Here is a 17,255-nt window from a genome sequence, read left to right as displayed (position 1 = left end):
TACAATGAAGCCATAGCTTGAAAATCTACACAATAACAAACTATAGTATACAATTATATGTATGTGTTGTGGGTAATAATATCAACAACATTACAAGCTAGCCATAAAAATGTGATGTATAGTGATGTATATTCTTCTTTTTAAACAGTGATCTGTATAGTCGGTGTTATAGATTTGAATGATCGTGTATAAACTTGTATGATACGTTAAATTCACATGGCTGCAGTTGGAAAATCTATAATGTTTACTAAGTTACCTCTTAGTAACCTATCATAGTAATCGTATCTTACCTCTTATGACTCAATTATAAAGTCTGATATTTTATCTATTGGTTATGGGTTTGTTTAGTAAGAACTAGAATGTTACAGATACTATATTAGAATGCTTTGTGCCAGATTTTGAAAGGGAGAGAGAGAGAGAGAGAGAGAGAGAGAGAGAGAGAGAGAGAGAGAGAGAGAGAGAGAGACCATCAGATTAGTTCAGATTAGTTTAGTGATTGTCCTCTGGTAGTATTTTTCCAGTAAGAGTATCAAATAACAATGTTAAAAAGGGAGGCGACCCTATAGGTAAAAACAATAGGTGTGGTAAACTCTTGAGTGCGTTATGTCGCCATGGTAACTTACGTCTGGACAAGTATAAATCAGAGTATGAGCCTGCTTTAGCGTTAGCTATCTCTGACCATGAAAAACACTTAATTATATACCAACTTCGTAAAGTTAACCCTCTGAACTAGTGAGTAAATTTTATTTAATAATGATGCGACATTTATGTATTTGACAGCAGTTGAAAGATTTGACGTGTGGCTTTGAACGTAGTTCAGTATCTAGAACGACTAATTATTAGTACCTGTATAATTAAACTACTATACATTTTTCCCTTTAATTTAGTTTAGGCATTATTATAAATTCTCAACATTTACATGGAAAAAATGTGATTAAAATAAAACCCTTCATATTTCCATGAATATATTAAGGAATTAACTATTTCAGTACATGTTCTTTGTTCATTTGTTGGCAGAATGCATTTAAAAATATCTTAGGATTCTTTTCTGGCAAAGTTACATGATACAGATACATCCTTTAAAAGAAGGAAGTGAATAAAACATTAATTTTTACTTTGTACTGATCAAAATGACCCTACTAAACAGCCACCCGAACTGAGACAACTGCAGCACGAGAGGAGAAAAAGCTATAAACATAGCACAGGGGTAAGAAGAATAAGGGCAGTGCATATGTGAGCATGTAGAAAAAATGTCAGCATCTTTTACTTGGCTTATGTTTTAACTACAATATATATCTCCATGTCAGTAACACTTGATTTGTACCCGGTGTCCAGCCTTTAAGACATGGATTTACAGCAGCAGTTAGGCACTGACCAGTGTCTTTCTCGCAGAAGGGAGCAGCTTTACAGGCGGCTCCTTACTAATGCCTCTAAGGGTTTAACTTTCTCTCAAGATGTCATGTGGGAGAGAGGACCAGATGACATCCCATACAGCAAAGCTGATTTCACATGGCTTTTTTGTGCTTCCGGCCCATTGGCACCGATCACCGGATCAAAGAACCCAAAGCAAGCAAGAAAGAAATTGTTTCTGCATCACGCTCAACTCCGCAACTATGTGATGCCTCCTTTACCAGCCTTGCCACCATTGCAAACTCTACATCACCATTCACTGACCACTAAGTCATTTATTACAGAGACTGACCACCAAGATGGAGCATTGGACTCAGTTAAAAGGGTAGGGTTGAGTGGAGCATTAAACATGTACAGTATAATTCCATACCAGCTCCCTACCATATTAGAGGAGGAAGAGCTGAGCAGGACAAAAAAGGGAGATGAATCTGTGCTGAAGAAGCTGACTAAGAATACTGCTCAGTGGATTGTTAGTCAGCAGATTTCTAGAGATTGTCAGAATAAAGCAAGGCTGCAATCACTGCTGGATGATCAGTATGTGTCAGCCAGTACTATCTATCTGGGAACTGATGAGTACAAGGGTAAGGAGGATTTCTGTGACACCTGTATTACACCCAAATCCAGCAAAGAACCCAAACCACTGCAGAGCAACAAACCTGAGACACTGCTACCAGTTTATTACAGGCAAGTAAATACAAGTTACAACTGACAACGTTGTTCTTCAATATATACAGGAAAAAACACTTTGAATTATGCTCTTTTATTAAAACAATCCAGTGCCTGGTATGCTTATGGCCAAATGTATTATACTGTACAACACCAAGTGTTGCTTTGTCAGCATTTATATTTTTTTAACTGTTATTAGTTAATACTGTTTGCTTTTTAACCATTTAGAAGAAGCAGTGCAACATTATAAAGTATTAACACTGTTGATATCAATAGACCAAGCCATTATTTTGCCAAAAGTATGTGGATACCTCACCAGGCTTCTCACTTGGCATCAGTGCCCAGCTTCTTGCTCTCTTGTGGCTATATAAGCATATATCCCCACATCCAGGCTCCAAAAATCCAGGCTTCCCATGGATTTCAATGCTCAAATAGCACATTAATTTGACCATATATCTGTGTAAAATAGAAAAAAATAGAAAAATAATTCTTTAAACTCTTCTCACAGGATGCAAGGTTACAGTGTCTCACCAGTTTGCATAGATGAGCAAGGTGGGATCAATAGGACTGCGAATGAAGTGGTCATAAATCATATAGAGACACCAAAGCTGCCTTGCCTTCAGGACAGCCTGAACCCACATGCTGGAAAATATGTTTATCACACTGAGAACAACTTTGAACTGGAACTATACACAGGTATTAGCAACCTGCTTGCCTAAAAAGTCTATTTAAGAAAATAATCTAACTAAAAGCCAGTGTGCACGTCACATAAAAAGACTGCGCATTTAATTGACCTTTAGGGATAGCCAAACAAGTGCATCAACCAGGCAGGAAGAATCAAGACCACATCTTCATGGACAACGATTCAGAATACCAAAAGAACCTCCAGGACAAGTTTCCGTGCGGCCCAGAAAGGTGGACACATTTCCCATCAGCTGACTTGCAAAATGTGACTGAAGGTTTGTGTTTTTATGTGAGCAAAATGTGAAAAGCTATATTTAATAGCTAATTTAATGGCTAAGATATATTTAATATACAGTATAAGCTATATTTAAAAGTACATAATTGTGAATGTAGCATATATTAGTATTCATTTGCTTACCTGCTCTTTTTTTTGCCTCAGCAGAAATGAGTAGACCGGACAAAGGAGTACGACGCTGGGTGGGTTTACCCATCAAAGCTGACTATGCTAGAGAGCTGGGGCTCAGACCTCCTGATTACAACAGACAAGACACAAAATTACCTAAACAGCCAATTAATTACAGCCCAATGCCAGGTCTTTCATTCCTCCGCTATGCAGTGGAGGGATGGAGGGATTCCTGGAAGATCAGTGAGTTTTGTAACTGCTTGCATTTTGGTATTCAGCAAATTAGCACTTTAATTCAGTCATTGTAACATTAATGATTAATACATTATCATTATTAAGCGATATTGAGGCATAGCAGAGATGTGTGTGATATGATTAATAAATATCATTCCACATTTCTCAGCTATTTCTACAATGCACAATGTGTATCACTGTATGCAAACTATTTCCTAGCAATAAGGAGGTGTTTAATAAAAACAGTTTTTTTTTACTAGATACAATTTATTTATATATTTAAAGAAATACATTCATAATATATAAGCATTGTGAAATAATTTATTACGATATTGATATTATATACTCATATTGCCTCGCCTTAACATCACTGCTTCCCTGCTATACTTTCATGCCAATAGGTAAATTTTAGTAAATGATCTCTAGCAGTAAATGAGTGTGTGTATGATGATTTCTGCCTTGTGCTTAGTGTTCCTGAGGTAGACTTCTGATCCACCATGACCTTTATAGATTGAAATTTACATACTGCTCTTCTTCCAGAAACTAGCTGGTATACTGTCACTATTGAGAGTTTGAAGAATGATCTTACCGACCTGCAATGCCAAGTGCGAGTGGCAGCTATTGCTACTTGTGCATCAGCCGCAGTTAATAGACCAGAAGTTGGTCCAGATCCAGATGAAACAGGTCTGGGTAATACATTTTTTCTATGGCTGGTCAACTCAACAGTAAATACAAAATCAACCTATATCCAAATACCTTTACACTGTATAAAATCTATATATACATGTACATGTGAATCATGTGAATATATCAAATATATCTCATAGACCACAATACAGTTCTGTCAAAAATATATTTGGACAATTCCACCATTCAGTTTCTCTGTACACCAAACCACATTGCATCACTATTTGTTCTTCTGTTAGCTCAGTATGGTCAGAGCTATGAGGTCGAGGCAGTGCCTCCAGAACTGCAGCCCCTTCTTCTCGTTGCTCTCAACGACCCAGTGAAGAGAGTTCAGCTGGCAGCCGCTGTGTGCCAGTGTGCCATCGGCAAACCCAATGCCCGTGCACGGAATATACTGCAAAAAGCACTAGAGCATGGTAAGTAGAGCTGGGCAAACTGACTAGACAAATACGATATTAATAGTGATAAACTATCTCACTTTCATGTTTGAAAATTTGCAGTACTTATATATATAATAAAATAGTAGTACATAAATACCTAAAACGTGTGTTATTGTTGTATTATACACAAGAAAATTGACAAACCATAGATGCTCACATATAATTTAGTAGACCAGACATTGTGTTCCACATGTACCTTACTGATTGGGGCCATTTGTGCGGTTTCACAGATTCTTCAGGAATAGGAGCAGATGGCTGGGTTGCAGCTCAGTGTTTAGCAATAGAAGGGGCGGCCAGTCAAACTGTAATAGAAAGGTTACTCTCCCAGCTCTTTCTCAGCAATGCTCCATCAGACCAAGAACAGGCTGCCGCCCTACTAGCCAGCATTAGTAGCAAGACTGTGAGTGGATTCGTGTGGTCTTTTCACCTATATGTTACTGTAGATATAAAAAGCCTACACACCCCTACATTGCAGGTTTTTGTGATGTAAAAATTGTAGCCAAAATAAATCATGCTGAAACATTTTAAGAAAAGAAATGAAAAAAAAATAAAAAATACAATAATGTGGTTGCATACATCCCTTAGCTAATACTTTTTAAAGCACCTTTTTTCATGTAAGGTAGCTCTTTTTTGGGTAAGAATCTACCAACTCATCTTAATTTGACACTTTTATCCCAATCCTTTATTTACTCGGGTTTGTGTTTTTTGGTTGTTATCATGCTGGAAGGAGAGATTCTTTTTTCATGTTCAGATATATGAAAAAAGACTTCATGTTCTGTGCCAAAATAGTTTGGGATTTGAAGCTATCCATGATCACCTCTATCTTAACTAGAGCCCAAGTCCCATCTGAAGAGAAATATTGCAGTAACACGTTGCTGTCGCCTTCATTCTTCACTGTGGGTATGGTGATCTTTGGGTGATAATATCTTATTTCTGCGCCAAATACATTTTTAAGAATTATTCCAGAACGCTATACATTGGTAGCGTCAGACAAACATATCTGGAAATATGGTTTGGGGCGATTTAGGTGGGCTTGGAATTATTTATTTATTTTTATTTTGGTATCTAGTCACCATGATCTAACCGGAGTTGATGTCAACAAAATCCTACAGAAATAGTTGATCTTTATAAATAAGAATCACTTTATTGATTATGGGTATAATTATAATTATTTCTAAACAAGGGGAAGGTTTTTAATTTTCACATGGATTTTGTTGGTTGCTATATCACATTGAAGGTGGAAAATGATTTATCTTGGCTTTATTTTATCCATCACTAGGTGATATCCATTGAACTGTACCTTTAATTTTTTGATTGTTTCATTTTTACAATATAATTTGCAATGAAATTTCAACCAAAAGTACATGAACTTCTTCTCTTCAGATTCTAGTGCGCTCACTGCTGGGAGAGCATTTGAACTGCGCTGAATGGAGAAACCGAGTTCTGGCCTGCAAAACCATCTCAGAGCTTAAATGCCCAATAAACAAGGTACTTACACCAAAATTGTGCATAACTGAATGTATCATAAATACTGTATAGTAATCTAATTTGATTTGTGACTGTCGGTCTTATATAGGATCTGACTAACAAGTTGCTGTACTTGATGTGGAATGACTGGAGTGGTTTGGTGCGTCAGGCAGCAGCACAGGCTCTGGGCAAACTGGGCTTAGGCAGTGACATACACAATGAATTGTGGTATCAGATTAAAACATTCATTGCCACAGATTATTGTGTACCCATCATGTTTGATGTTGGTTTTGTTTGTTTTAAAATAAAACGTTTTCTCTTGGCAGCGTCAAACTTCATGAGGGACCAACACCTTGGAGGGTGGAGGCATTGGTTCTTATTGGTCAACTGAAGATAATGACAGCCAAGCTATTGCCAAGTTTCTTGCACTGCCTAAATGACGAATTTGCTGTTGTACGCAAACAGGCCTGTTCAGCTGCTGCCTCTCTCATGATCAAAGACGAGATGGTAAGGCCATGAATTTTGTCTTTCTTTACTGAACAACACAAACTGGGAATGTTTTAGGTATATATTGGATTTTTGTTTCTTTCACAGATCCAGAATCAACTATTTCAATTAATGCAGAATGACTCATGTGATGTGAAGGTAGCAGCAATAAATGGTGAGTTTAACTCATAATACAATACATTGAGCTTAAGTCATAATGTAATACAGACCTCACTTCATTCTACATGTAATACATTTGATTTTTTTAAGGCATTTAGAAATAAAAAATAGTATTGCTTGCCAGATGTAGCATTGATACTGGTGTGAGCACAGAATAATTCATGAATATTTTATGCAGCTCTGGGAAGGATTGGTTGGTTGACACCAACGCTCCAGGAGCTCTTACTGTGGGCGCTGCAACATGAGAAGGAGCCCAGTGTGCGCATTGCTGCCTGTGAGGCCCTGAAGGTGTTAGGAGTTAAAGGAGCTGAGCTACAGAATCTTCTGCAGGAACGCTTTGCCTTGGAAGCTAATGCTCAAGTCCACAGGTCAGCAACTAAGCAAATAAGAGGCCAAGGATAAAAGCAAAGGGCTGTCAGACAGTAAAATAACAAAAAAAGTAAAATATGTTTCAGTTTAAAACAGATTTTCCTGTTCATGAATGATTGTTTATGAATTAGTTTAAACGTGTTACATTCACATTGGTTATGTGAACATTTCATTTTTTATTACAAAGGCACCTGGGGGATCTGATGCAACACTGTGGATACAGCTTCGATGGGGACAAGGGCAGGGGCCACATGATAACAGAGCAAGTTAGTGTGCTGCATTTCAGTTTTTTTGATTTGACACTTGAGATCATTTTATTAATAGTATACAACAAGGCTTATTATACATATGCATAAAGCATTGAGCTTACTACATATTTCACTTACTCTGATGGCGTTTAGGTACAAAAGCTCTGCACAAGGAGCAATATCACAGAGAAAGTGCTGCAAATAGATGACCTGAAACAGCAAACACAGAGGAAGATGCCAAGGAAAGAAAGCTGGCCAGAAACTGCAGTGCTGTCTGCACTAGTGCAAGGAAGTTTAAGAGGTTGGAAGTCATATCTTTCACAAATTTAGATTAAATATATTGTGAGAGAGATTATGCCATGCATATTTATTTATATTGCAGAAACACACTCATCAATGAAGAATTGATCAGCAGACGGTCCAGACATTTAGGTATTATCTCAAGTTATCGTGTCTTCGAGAGCTCATCTTAGCATTTAAAAAGTGACATTTATTTAAACATTAAGAAAAAACCTAAACCTCCCAACCATATCACAAAGTATTTACAGAGACTGTATATTACTCTTATTTTCCTGCACTTCAACACCTGATTAAACTACTTAACATTCAGAAGGAATCAGGAACCAACAGCGTTCATACTGTAGCGTATGGCAGTGTAAATAAAGCAATAATTAATGAATTACTCTTTTAATGTGATCAAAAAGTGACAACTCAATTAAAGTGTCATGCATTTTATTAGATGGGCCCTGCAGTCTACCATTATATCTCAGCTGGACATGGCTTTTGGGTTGCGACTCTGCTGAAGAACTTGCTTTGTCAGACTCTCCACCTCTGTGACTTGAGCCAGGAGCTGAGTCATCCCATTACTCTGATTAAAAGATAAAAAAAATAATATGTATATACAACATTCTTGCAACAAAACGGTCAGTTAAAGACAGTTATGATGAGCGATTACTGAAGATTCAAATGCATGTTATAATGCATGTTGGTTCTCTCTTAACACACCAGATTCAGTCAAAGAAGTGTTACTATAATCTGAGCGAGTGCGTCAAATAAAACCAAATTCCTAATGCTATAGCCTTCTAGGTATGACGTCTTGCAGCTACATTTGTCTGTAGAGTCAAACATCTACCCAGTTTAGTCTCATAATAAAATCTTGAAAAATTACTTGAAAATAATAATACTTAATCATATAAATCCATGCTGAAAATTAATGTTTAATAATGACTTACAATAATACACTTACAATACCATAAAAATTTATTCTTCACAATTATTTATCCAACCTGAAAACCTATTTATATACACACACATATACATATTACATATATACACACACATATACACACACTGACTCATTATGTGAAACAGAAAAAGACTCACCGTAAGAGATTTTCATGGCACCACATGTTTTAAGCATAATATTACTTACCAGATTATTTACAGATTCATCAGTTGTTGGAATTGAGTTCACCATCTTAATTTTCATTTCCAAAGTCTCAATAAACTCAACCACCATGGCCATGAGCGTGACTACATATCTATGATGAAATAGAAAAGCAGAGATTAGTTTGTAGTACTGGGGTTATAGACACTTACTATTACTATTACATTTAGCATCAGAACATAATATAAACCCTCCATGCTGATCGAAGCTCCCTTACCGATGAAGATTGGCCTGTATAGGTAGGTTCTGCTGGCAAAGAGGTTTCATAAGCCTTTGGCGCAAACTGGTCTGTTCTCTCAGCACTTCCTGAAGATGAGACGTGAACCGCTGCAAAGACGCAAATCTCTGACCTAAAAAAACACAACTTCAGTTGTAACACCTACTGAATACAAAAAAAATTACAAAAAAATCTATTGCACGGTACTTACATAGATGATAACTATGAGTAACATCTGCACTATTTTTCTCAAGTATTAGCAGATCCAAGTCCAACTTAACCTGCAATGCATACATTTATGACATGCTTGATGTTATCAGTACTTTCAGGAATATGAACAGACCCAATATTATATATTGAACCGAGGCACAATATAGGATGTTTTACAACCTGATCAATCTCTTGTTTGATTTTATTCATATGCTCGGTTTGAAGCAGGAGAGAAGAAAATATCTCCGGCTCTCGTGGGACATCATCAAGCTCTTTCTGTAGAAGAAAACAGAAATGTGTTTAAAAAATAATCTCAGCTATGGATGACATCAGAGTATAAATCTAAATGCAGCTGCTCACCTGAGACATTGTGCCTGAGGCTACACATCTCGCCAGGACTTTAGCTGCTGGAGTCACTGAGTGAGGATTTAGTTCCCAAGTGTCCATGAAGGAAGAATATGATTTTCTATTTTAACCTAAACTAAAATCGGACAGTCTGATGATCCAAAGTCTGTAACAAACAATAAAGTCAGTCTACGGTGTTGTTTTTGTGTGGTACTTATAGTTAGCTAGTTGTACTTAGCTCTAACTAGCTAACTAGCTAACGTTTAGTACCACAGAAAACAACACCATAGACTGACTTTTATTCGCTACACAGTCAATATGCAATTAAATCTTACTTTTCTTCCGTTCACTACAACATGTTTTGAGTGTTATTTTGACGCTGTTTACAGTTTATGTCACTTTAAAACATTCCAACACAAAATTCTCGCTCAAACCCGAAGCGCCTGTTAGACAAAGTAGACTTTTGAATGAACCCGCCTATTTAGGTGTGTTCAAAAGGTCAAATCTGCGCAGCGGACATCTCACTCAGAGCTGTGAAGATATCCGCATCTAAAGCCCAAAGTAATAAACCCAAATAAAGTGAGTTTACATGGCTGCATTAAAGATGAATGCCGTGGACGTTTTGGTTGTATTGTGTCCTGCGAAACTGCGCAGCACACAGATATTGAGACCTTTTTTTGACGCGTTAGTTACCGTAAATCTTGTTGTAAACATACCTGTTGTTTTTTACCTGCGCGATTATAATATTCAACTGTCAAAACTTAACTTCGAACTTAATTAACTTTGAAACCATTTTCTACGAATGAAACCTTGTATGACTAAAAACAAACCTGGGTCACAAAAACGCACTAAATCTACATTTGAATGCCGCGCGTATTAGAAGTCGTGCGGTAAACAAACAGGTCAAACAATGACAACACATATGCGACAGGAAGGAATTCTGAATTATTGCTGAGGACATAATGATTTAGTTGTACGTGTAAAACCGCAGCGTGTGTACGCATTAAGATAAAGTGTGTGTAAAGCGATTAGCTGAAGGATGTCAGGAGCAGCACGGTTAGCTGCAGCAGGAGCTTCGGTGTCGCAGCTGTCGCGGTTCTGCGGCTCTCTGGTCGCTTCAGTGGTCGGTGATTGTGTAGGCGGTGAGTTTGAAGGAGCTGAAGATGTTCCACTAGACCGAGTTCTTCAGCATCTGAGTGGACTGGAGGATGAAACCCGGGGTGACGGTGAGGACTCTTTAAGCCAAACAATTATAACATCAGGTCAAAAAATCCGAAGCATTTATATTATATATATATATATATATATATATATATAACCAGTATGTACAGCAGTGGGATTCGAACCTTTGACCTTCTGACCAGTGGCTTAACGTCTTAACCACTGAGCTACCACGTCCCATCAATCTCAATTAAATTTTAATATAATAAAAAGAAATACAAGTACATAAATGTCATATTGATGGAATAGCTACTAGAATGTATTTATCACTCATCTTTAATTGATTTCTGGACCAAACAGGTGCAACAGTCAATATTTTTTACTTTTGCCAGGATTGATACAGGATTGATTTTGCCAGGATTGATACAGACAAATAGTTAAATAATCATGCTTTACAGTCGTGGTGAGCAGAAAAGCAAAAAAAAAAAAAATTCTCCACTAAACTCTCTCATTGACAAGGTGTTTCAGCTTGCAGACCTTTTTTCTGAATTACTCAAACCAACAACCGCCACAGTTAATGTCACACATTAGAGATCACATTTTCCCCATTGTGATGGTTTATGAGCCCTAAAGTTATAAAATGTTAGATTTGCACTTCAACTGAAACTCTTGACCTCTATCTTATGCTTTTATGCATTGTGCTCCTGCCACATGATTGGCTGGTTGAATAACTGCATAAATGTACAGGTGTTCCTAATAAAGTGGAAGGTGAGTGTATATAGAATATGAACACCACCACAAGTGTGTTGAAAAACCTGTTTATGTTTCATAGACACAACAATCATACTACAAACTTTAACGTGAGTCCAAAAAAACCCCCCCAAAAAACAAAAAAAGAAACAGGATTGTCAGTTAGCAGAATTACTGTACCTGTGTTTCTGCTTAGATGTAATGGCAGTTTGTATAAAACTCTGAACTGTTTGAATGTCTGGCTTTTTTTAGCGAATCAAGTAGATACATTTTTATCACAGTAACATTAGGTACCTTTATCATCTGTGTTTAAACAACAAGTAAGGCAGTGATCTTCATAAGCAGTCTACCTCATCAATTTATAGTGATGTCATGGCAGTTCTTGATATTAAGCGTAACTTGGTAACTTCAGCTGGACTCTTTGGCCTTATATTATGGGGCATATGTTGTATCTGTGGACCACAGTGGGAAGCAGGTTTCAAGGTGTTAAAAAAGATCATCCCAATGTTGTATTTCTCTTACTTAATAGATAGAGACCTAATCTAGACTCATCTTGACTAATGCACCTTTAAGGGAAAGCAACCACATTCTAAAAGGGAAACTGAACAGGATGAAGACCTGAACAATTTCCTTTCTTGTGAATGTTTCAGGTTTCTAGAGCACCTGATTGCAACGGTAGTCTCAAGTCATTGCCCAGGTCAGTCCCTTTAGGATTTTGTGGACAAAAATGGCCAAAAATGCTTTATTCGGCTGCATCAAATTTCTAAATTTGTGTTGCAAGTTTTAAACTTCTTCCAATGAAGACACATATGTAATTACTTTCGATGTTACTGTCTGCAGATGTGAATCGAAAAGAGCTGAGGCTCAGTGTGTCTTGTGATGAATTATCGCAATGCGCCTCGGCCCAAATCTGCAGAAAATCTGCTGTAATTTTGTAAAATTGCAAGATCCTCAGACCATTGCCTAGTTTGCTTGATTCATATGAATTCCTATGATCGCAAAATAATGAAACCCTGGAGGGACTCACTTTTATCAACTTATCACTGTTCTGATACTGCTACAGATTGATTGATTTGTTGTTAGTCAACACCACAGTTTTAAACCTGATCTGATACTGTTCCAGCATTTTAGGCTGGTATAATAGTCTCGTATGTTTAATAGAGCATCCAGAACTAAAGCAGTATAATTAAACTGAGAAGGTGTGTAATTGTTGATGTGCTCCTCCTCAGGTATACTGCAGTACAGTGATGACACAGCCATGATGCGCTGCGTTGCCCAGTCACTTCTTACCAGGATGGGCTTTGACGAACAAGACATGGCTCGCAGGTGATTCTCAGAAATGATATTATTAGTGCATAAACGGTTGTGTTTCCTGTGTCTGCTGTGTGTTTTCATGCATCCATTTTGCTTCCCTTGCAATACAGATTTGCAAAGGAGTATAGCCTTGCTCCAGGCCGTGGCTACGGAGCAGGCGTGGTTCAGGTTCTGCGAAAGCTTGCGTCGCCTCAGCTCAGTGACGTCTTTCAGCCAGCACGTGCTCAGTTCGGTGGACGAGGCTCATTTGGGAACGGAGGAGCAATGAGAGCTGCACCCATTGCTCTTGTCTACAGAAATATCGCTGACGTGAGAAAGGTGAGGGCCAGGCTCTAAATCTTATTTTACCCTTATTTGAAGTCAGGAAATAGAATTAAACAAGTAAAAATAAATTGAATGTAAAGGAGATTTTTGCAGTTTTTGGTGTTTTTGGTTTTCAGACTCACAAAATAAGCTGCCAGCCAATCGCCATCCAGCAGGAACACAACATAGACTACATCCAATCTGTATTAACACTATACTGTAATACGTATTTGGAGACCAGAGTTCAAGCTTCAATAACTTGAACATTTAGCTGTAGATATTCTGTACTCAGGGTTCCCACGCGTCCTGGAAAACCTGGAAATCCAGGAAAATTAATGACCAATGTTCCAGTCCTGGAAAACACATGGAAAATGAGAGAAAACATAAATTGTCCTGGAAAAAAACTTGTTGTCCTGGAAAATTATTATTTTTAAATATTCTTGATCATTTAAAGAACAGTTTACAACTGGTCGAAACAATTAACGTTAGTAACAGAAAGCACTCTGTACAGGGACGCTGACTTTTGACAGGTTTTTTGTTATGCTGTTTAATCTGATTCTGAATCTGAATCTGTTTAATGTGACGGATGACGCAGTCTTGTGTTGGCGGTTTCAGGTGCTAGGAATGGTTAAAGTGCTCAAATGTTTTCAGCAAATGGTGACGGGTAAGCGCGTTATATTAACCTTGTTAATCTGAATATCATGTGCAAGGGGAATGCACAGCAAACTAAAGCATGCATGACGGCATTGGCCTGAGAAAGGAAAGGGTATTAATATGTGCAGTCTTTTTATTTTATAAATGTTGAAATTTCATTCACATGACAAATTGTCTTTAAAAGTTTAGTTAAGTAATAGCCATAAAGTTTACGTTGTTTTTAAGACTTCTGGAAGAAGAACATATTACTTTAGGCCGTGAATCTGTGAGCCTTGTATTTTTTTGCTAAATTTGAAATGTCCTGGAAAAGTCCTGGAAAATGATCTCTGAAATCCCTGTGTACTCCATGAGAGTAATAAACCTGTAACCAATTTTAACAGTCGACATTTTCGCAGAAATCTAAATTTTCAGGATAGAAATGATATATTAAAAACTATACCTAATTCAATGAGCTGTATTAAACAGAGGCAAGTAAAAACTCCCTAAAATGATGAGGATGAAACCTTGAGAGGTATCGGACTCAAAAGGGAGTCCATCCTCGTCTAGGTGACACCAGAGAGTGTGATGAAACATAATAATTTCTCTTTTATAACTGTACAATATATGCACAAAAAAGTGCAATTGTGTAACCAAGAACTACATTTTAGGTTTAACATGAAGGTATCATCTGTTCACTGAGTGAGACTTGAGTGTAAAACTCTTTGTGGCAATTGCAGTCCAAAGCCATGTTCATCATTTCTAAGTGGTACAATCCACAGTAATGTCATGTATCTCCAGACTGTCCATGTGGAGCAATCCTCTGCAGCAGTGAGCCTCCAATTGATGAGACTCCAACCAGACGTAGGGCATCAGGATGGATCGGGCAGGACCATAGAGCAGAAGGGGTCAAGATTATTGGTATCTCAGGAGTAGCGAGGGAGATACATTATATACTGTATATAGGTTAGCATTGATATATACACATTGATAGTGTATGTTTGAAGTAACTGTGAAATGTAAGAATTGTTGAGCTATAAATGTAAAGTCATAGTTAGCTGGAATGTCAAAAACGTCATGTCCAAAACCTCAAAAACACTCATTACACAGAGACGTTGTTTTCAAAGTACAAAAACACACAAACTGTACACACAGTAGAAGAAACATTGAGACATTTGATATGCATGTAAAGATGTTATTCTTTGTGCATCTAGTGTTTTTCTCCATTATTTACCCACATATATAAACACTATGGTGCGCAGCTGCTGTGTTGTTTACATCAAGCCAGTCTGCTTGAACATCAAAAATAATTGTCTTCTCACTGCTGAGCTATAGGCCACTGAAGAACATCTGACCTATTTGGATTTGTATGTAGTGAATTGTTGTGATTGTTTTTATCTGTTTGTTGTCTTTATTTGAGTTATTAGGTTTTTGTTTTAATGTTAAATATAGACAGGGTCATGTTAGTGGCTGGTCATGATGAATTAGATGAAATTGTAGCTAGTGAAGGTTTTATGAGGGTTTTAATGTTCTCTTTCGCATATGTACAGTATTTGAATGACAGTGGTCTGATTTGCACACTTCTAGTAGAGTTTTGAGTTTTTACAGGGCAGAAAGTCTGATGCACAGGCTTGGTGCATGATTTACAGAGCACAGTGTTCCTGTGCCATGCATGACCGGTTAAGTTCACACCTAAGGTATAGGGAAAGTCAGAGTCCACTGTCGGATGTCGGAGACCGCTACTGGGTGATCACGAGCAAATATATTTTGAGCCTGTATATAGAATGTATTTTCAGATTTGAAACTTCTCTACCAAGCTGACCCTGTGTCTGTTTCCTCTTTATTTGTGTCACTGGCAGTATGCAGGGTTTGGTGCAATGCTCACCCACTCCTGCTCTCTGGGCTACAATGGTGCTGTGCTGCAGGCTCTCGCAGTTCACTTGTCGCTGCAAGGTGATCTGGCCTTACCACAAAACTTCATTAATAAACTTATTTTGGAAATGGAGGAAGTGGAGAAAGACGAGACAGCCCGCAGCGACGCCAAAGTGTGAGTCATCGCTTCATTCACACTTTTTATCAAAAAGCATGTTTGCATGAAACTTCCAGCATTGGGAGTTTGTTTCCTGCCTCTGCCGTGTGTGTGGAGTTTACATGTTCTCCTCGTGCCTTTGGGGTTTCTTCCGGGTTCTCCATTTTCTTCCAGTAGTCCTGAGACATACATTGCAGGCTGATTGGCATCTCTAAATTGTACATAGTGTGTGAATGGGTGTGTGATTGTGTGTGCGATTTTACCCTTCAATAGACTGGCATTCTGTCCTGGGTGTATCCTACCCTGTGCTCCAAGTCTCCTGGGACAGACTCCAGGTTCCCAGAGACCCAGTAGGATAAGCATTGTAGAGAATGGATGGATGGATCTATGTTAAGCGAATTTGTGAGTGATGCTTTGTTTTATGCACTAACTGGTTTGTTTTGCAGGCTTAATTTAGCTGAGTTTCCATATTGTGCACGTTTGCACAGAGTCAAGGAGCTCATGGAGAAGAATAGTGTGAGCATAGAGGAGGTCATATTGGAACTTGGTTAGTTTAATTTTATTTATTTTTTTAAAGCAAAGTTAATTTATTTTCATCCTCATTAATGTTATTTGCATCACTCTCACTGGTAGAGTGATAGCTGCTCATGGAATGCATTATGTAAACTATGTAGAGTATATGAATGTTTAGTGACACAACTACATTTTTCTGTGCACAGGGAATGGCATTGCAGCCCTCGAGTCTGTGCCCACAGCTATCTTCTGCGTGCTGCATTGTTTAGAGCCTCGGGAGGGTCTGCCAGAGCATTATGGTGGCCTGGAGAGGACAATAGCTTACAGCTTAGCCTTGGGAGGTGACACCGACACCATCGCATGCATGGCAGGTGCAATCGCAGGTGCCCACTATGGCATAAGTGCCATTCCTCAGAGTTGGCTGAAGCGCTGCGAGGGTGCAGAGGAAGCTCATCATCTGGCTGAGCGTCTTTACAAACTCTACATCACGCAGACAGAGGAAGTCAGGGTGACTACGAGTGACAGCGATCAGCCAAGAGACTGCCATCCATCTGAAAAATACTGACTGATCCATTGCGCATTACTACAGATATATATGCATGGAATATGTCACACAAGCATAAAAGTCAGAAGAATCTAAGAGTCAAGATCCTAAGAATCTGTTGTCTATGTTGTGCAAAAAAAATAAAAAAATCACAATAAATGAACTAAATCAGTTGATATTGTCTGTTAAATGGTGTAAAGTTCCTTTTAATGGTTAAGAACCTTTTGTCAAATGGCATCTGACATAAATTTCAGCATCTGTAAATAAAGCATCTGCTCAAATGAACTCTGGTCTCTGTGGTATTTGGGGCTTTTAAAACTAAACTAAACAACTAATGTTATTTCCAGACCACTTGGAATATGTTCTGTATCTACATCATTTTTGTTCATAATGTTTGTATTTTACTTTTTTACAATATATTTTTTTTATATATATATTTGGACTAACATCCACCAGAATCACTGACTGCACATTTAATAAATTGAAAAGCAATAGGTCAGTATAATTAACTATGAAAT

At 37.9% G+C, this 17,255-nt stretch overlaps 3 protein-coding genes across 4 annotated transcripts; 2 read left to right on the top strand and 1 right to left on the bottom strand.

Annotated features, from left to right (window-relative positions):
* Positions 1–1,345: 1,345 nt before the first annotated feature.
* Positions 1,346–7,747, top strand: heatr4 (HEAT repeat containing 4). Its single transcript, XM_060878901.1, has 15 exons — positions 1,346–2,094; positions 2,585–2,772; positions 2,877–3,035; positions 3,200–3,406; positions 3,938–4,087; positions 4,324–4,500; positions 4,755–4,924; positions 5,908–6,012; positions 6,101–6,219; positions 6,318–6,498; positions 6,586–6,652; positions 6,836–7,025; positions 7,214–7,292; positions 7,428–7,582; positions 7,657–7,747. Exons 1-15 carry the CDS (start codon positions 1,346–1,348, stop codon positions 7,745–7,747), a joined length of 2,787 nt encoding a protein of 928 aa, XP_060734884.1.
* haus2 (HAUS augmin like complex subunit 2) lies at positions 7,627–10,110 on the bottom strand. Of its 2 annotated transcripts, none has more exons than XM_060880063.1 (7): positions 10,083–10,110; positions 9,509–9,659; positions 9,329–9,424; positions 9,150–9,219; positions 8,939–9,071; positions 8,707–8,815; positions 7,627–8,142 (listed from the first exon to the last, which is right to left on the bottom strand). In XM_060880063.1, exons 2-7 carry the CDS (start codon positions 9,593–9,595, stop codon positions 8,041–8,043), a joined length of 597 nt encoding a protein of 198 aa, XP_060736046.1. In that variant the 5' UTR covers positions 9,596–9,659; positions 10,083–10,110; the 3' UTR covers positions 7,627–8,040. The 2 variants fall into 2 exon arrangements, with proteins under 2 accessions (XP_060736046.1, XP_060736045.1); XM_060880062.1 differs by lacking the exon at positions 10,083–10,110 and adding an exon at positions 9,829–9,966.
* A 255-nt stretch (positions 10,111–10,365) lies between these two features.
* Positions 10,366–17,022, top strand: adprs (ADP-ribosylserine hydrolase). Its single transcript, XM_060880061.1, has 6 exons — positions 10,366–10,719; positions 12,634–12,730; positions 12,829–13,036; positions 15,511–15,698; positions 16,127–16,227; positions 16,400–17,022. The coding sequence occupies exons 1-6, from the start codon at positions 10,533–10,535 to the stop codon at positions 16,756–16,758; spliced, it is 1,140 nt and encodes a 379-aa protein (XP_060736044.1). The 5' UTR covers positions 10,366–10,532; the 3' UTR covers positions 16,759–17,022.
* The last annotated feature ends 233 nt before the right edge of the window (positions 17,023–17,255 follow it).

This window comes from Tachysurus vachellii, chromosome 10 (assembly GCF_030014155.1).
Source record: "Tachysurus vachellii isolate PV-2020 chromosome 10, HZAU_Pvac_v1, whole genome shotgun sequence".
NCBI lineage: Eukaryota > Metazoa > Chordata > Actinopteri > Siluriformes > Bagridae > Tachysurus > Tachysurus vachellii.
The sequence above is the reverse complement of the archived record's forward strand: the minus strand, read 5'-3'. Positions and strand labels throughout refer to the sequence as shown.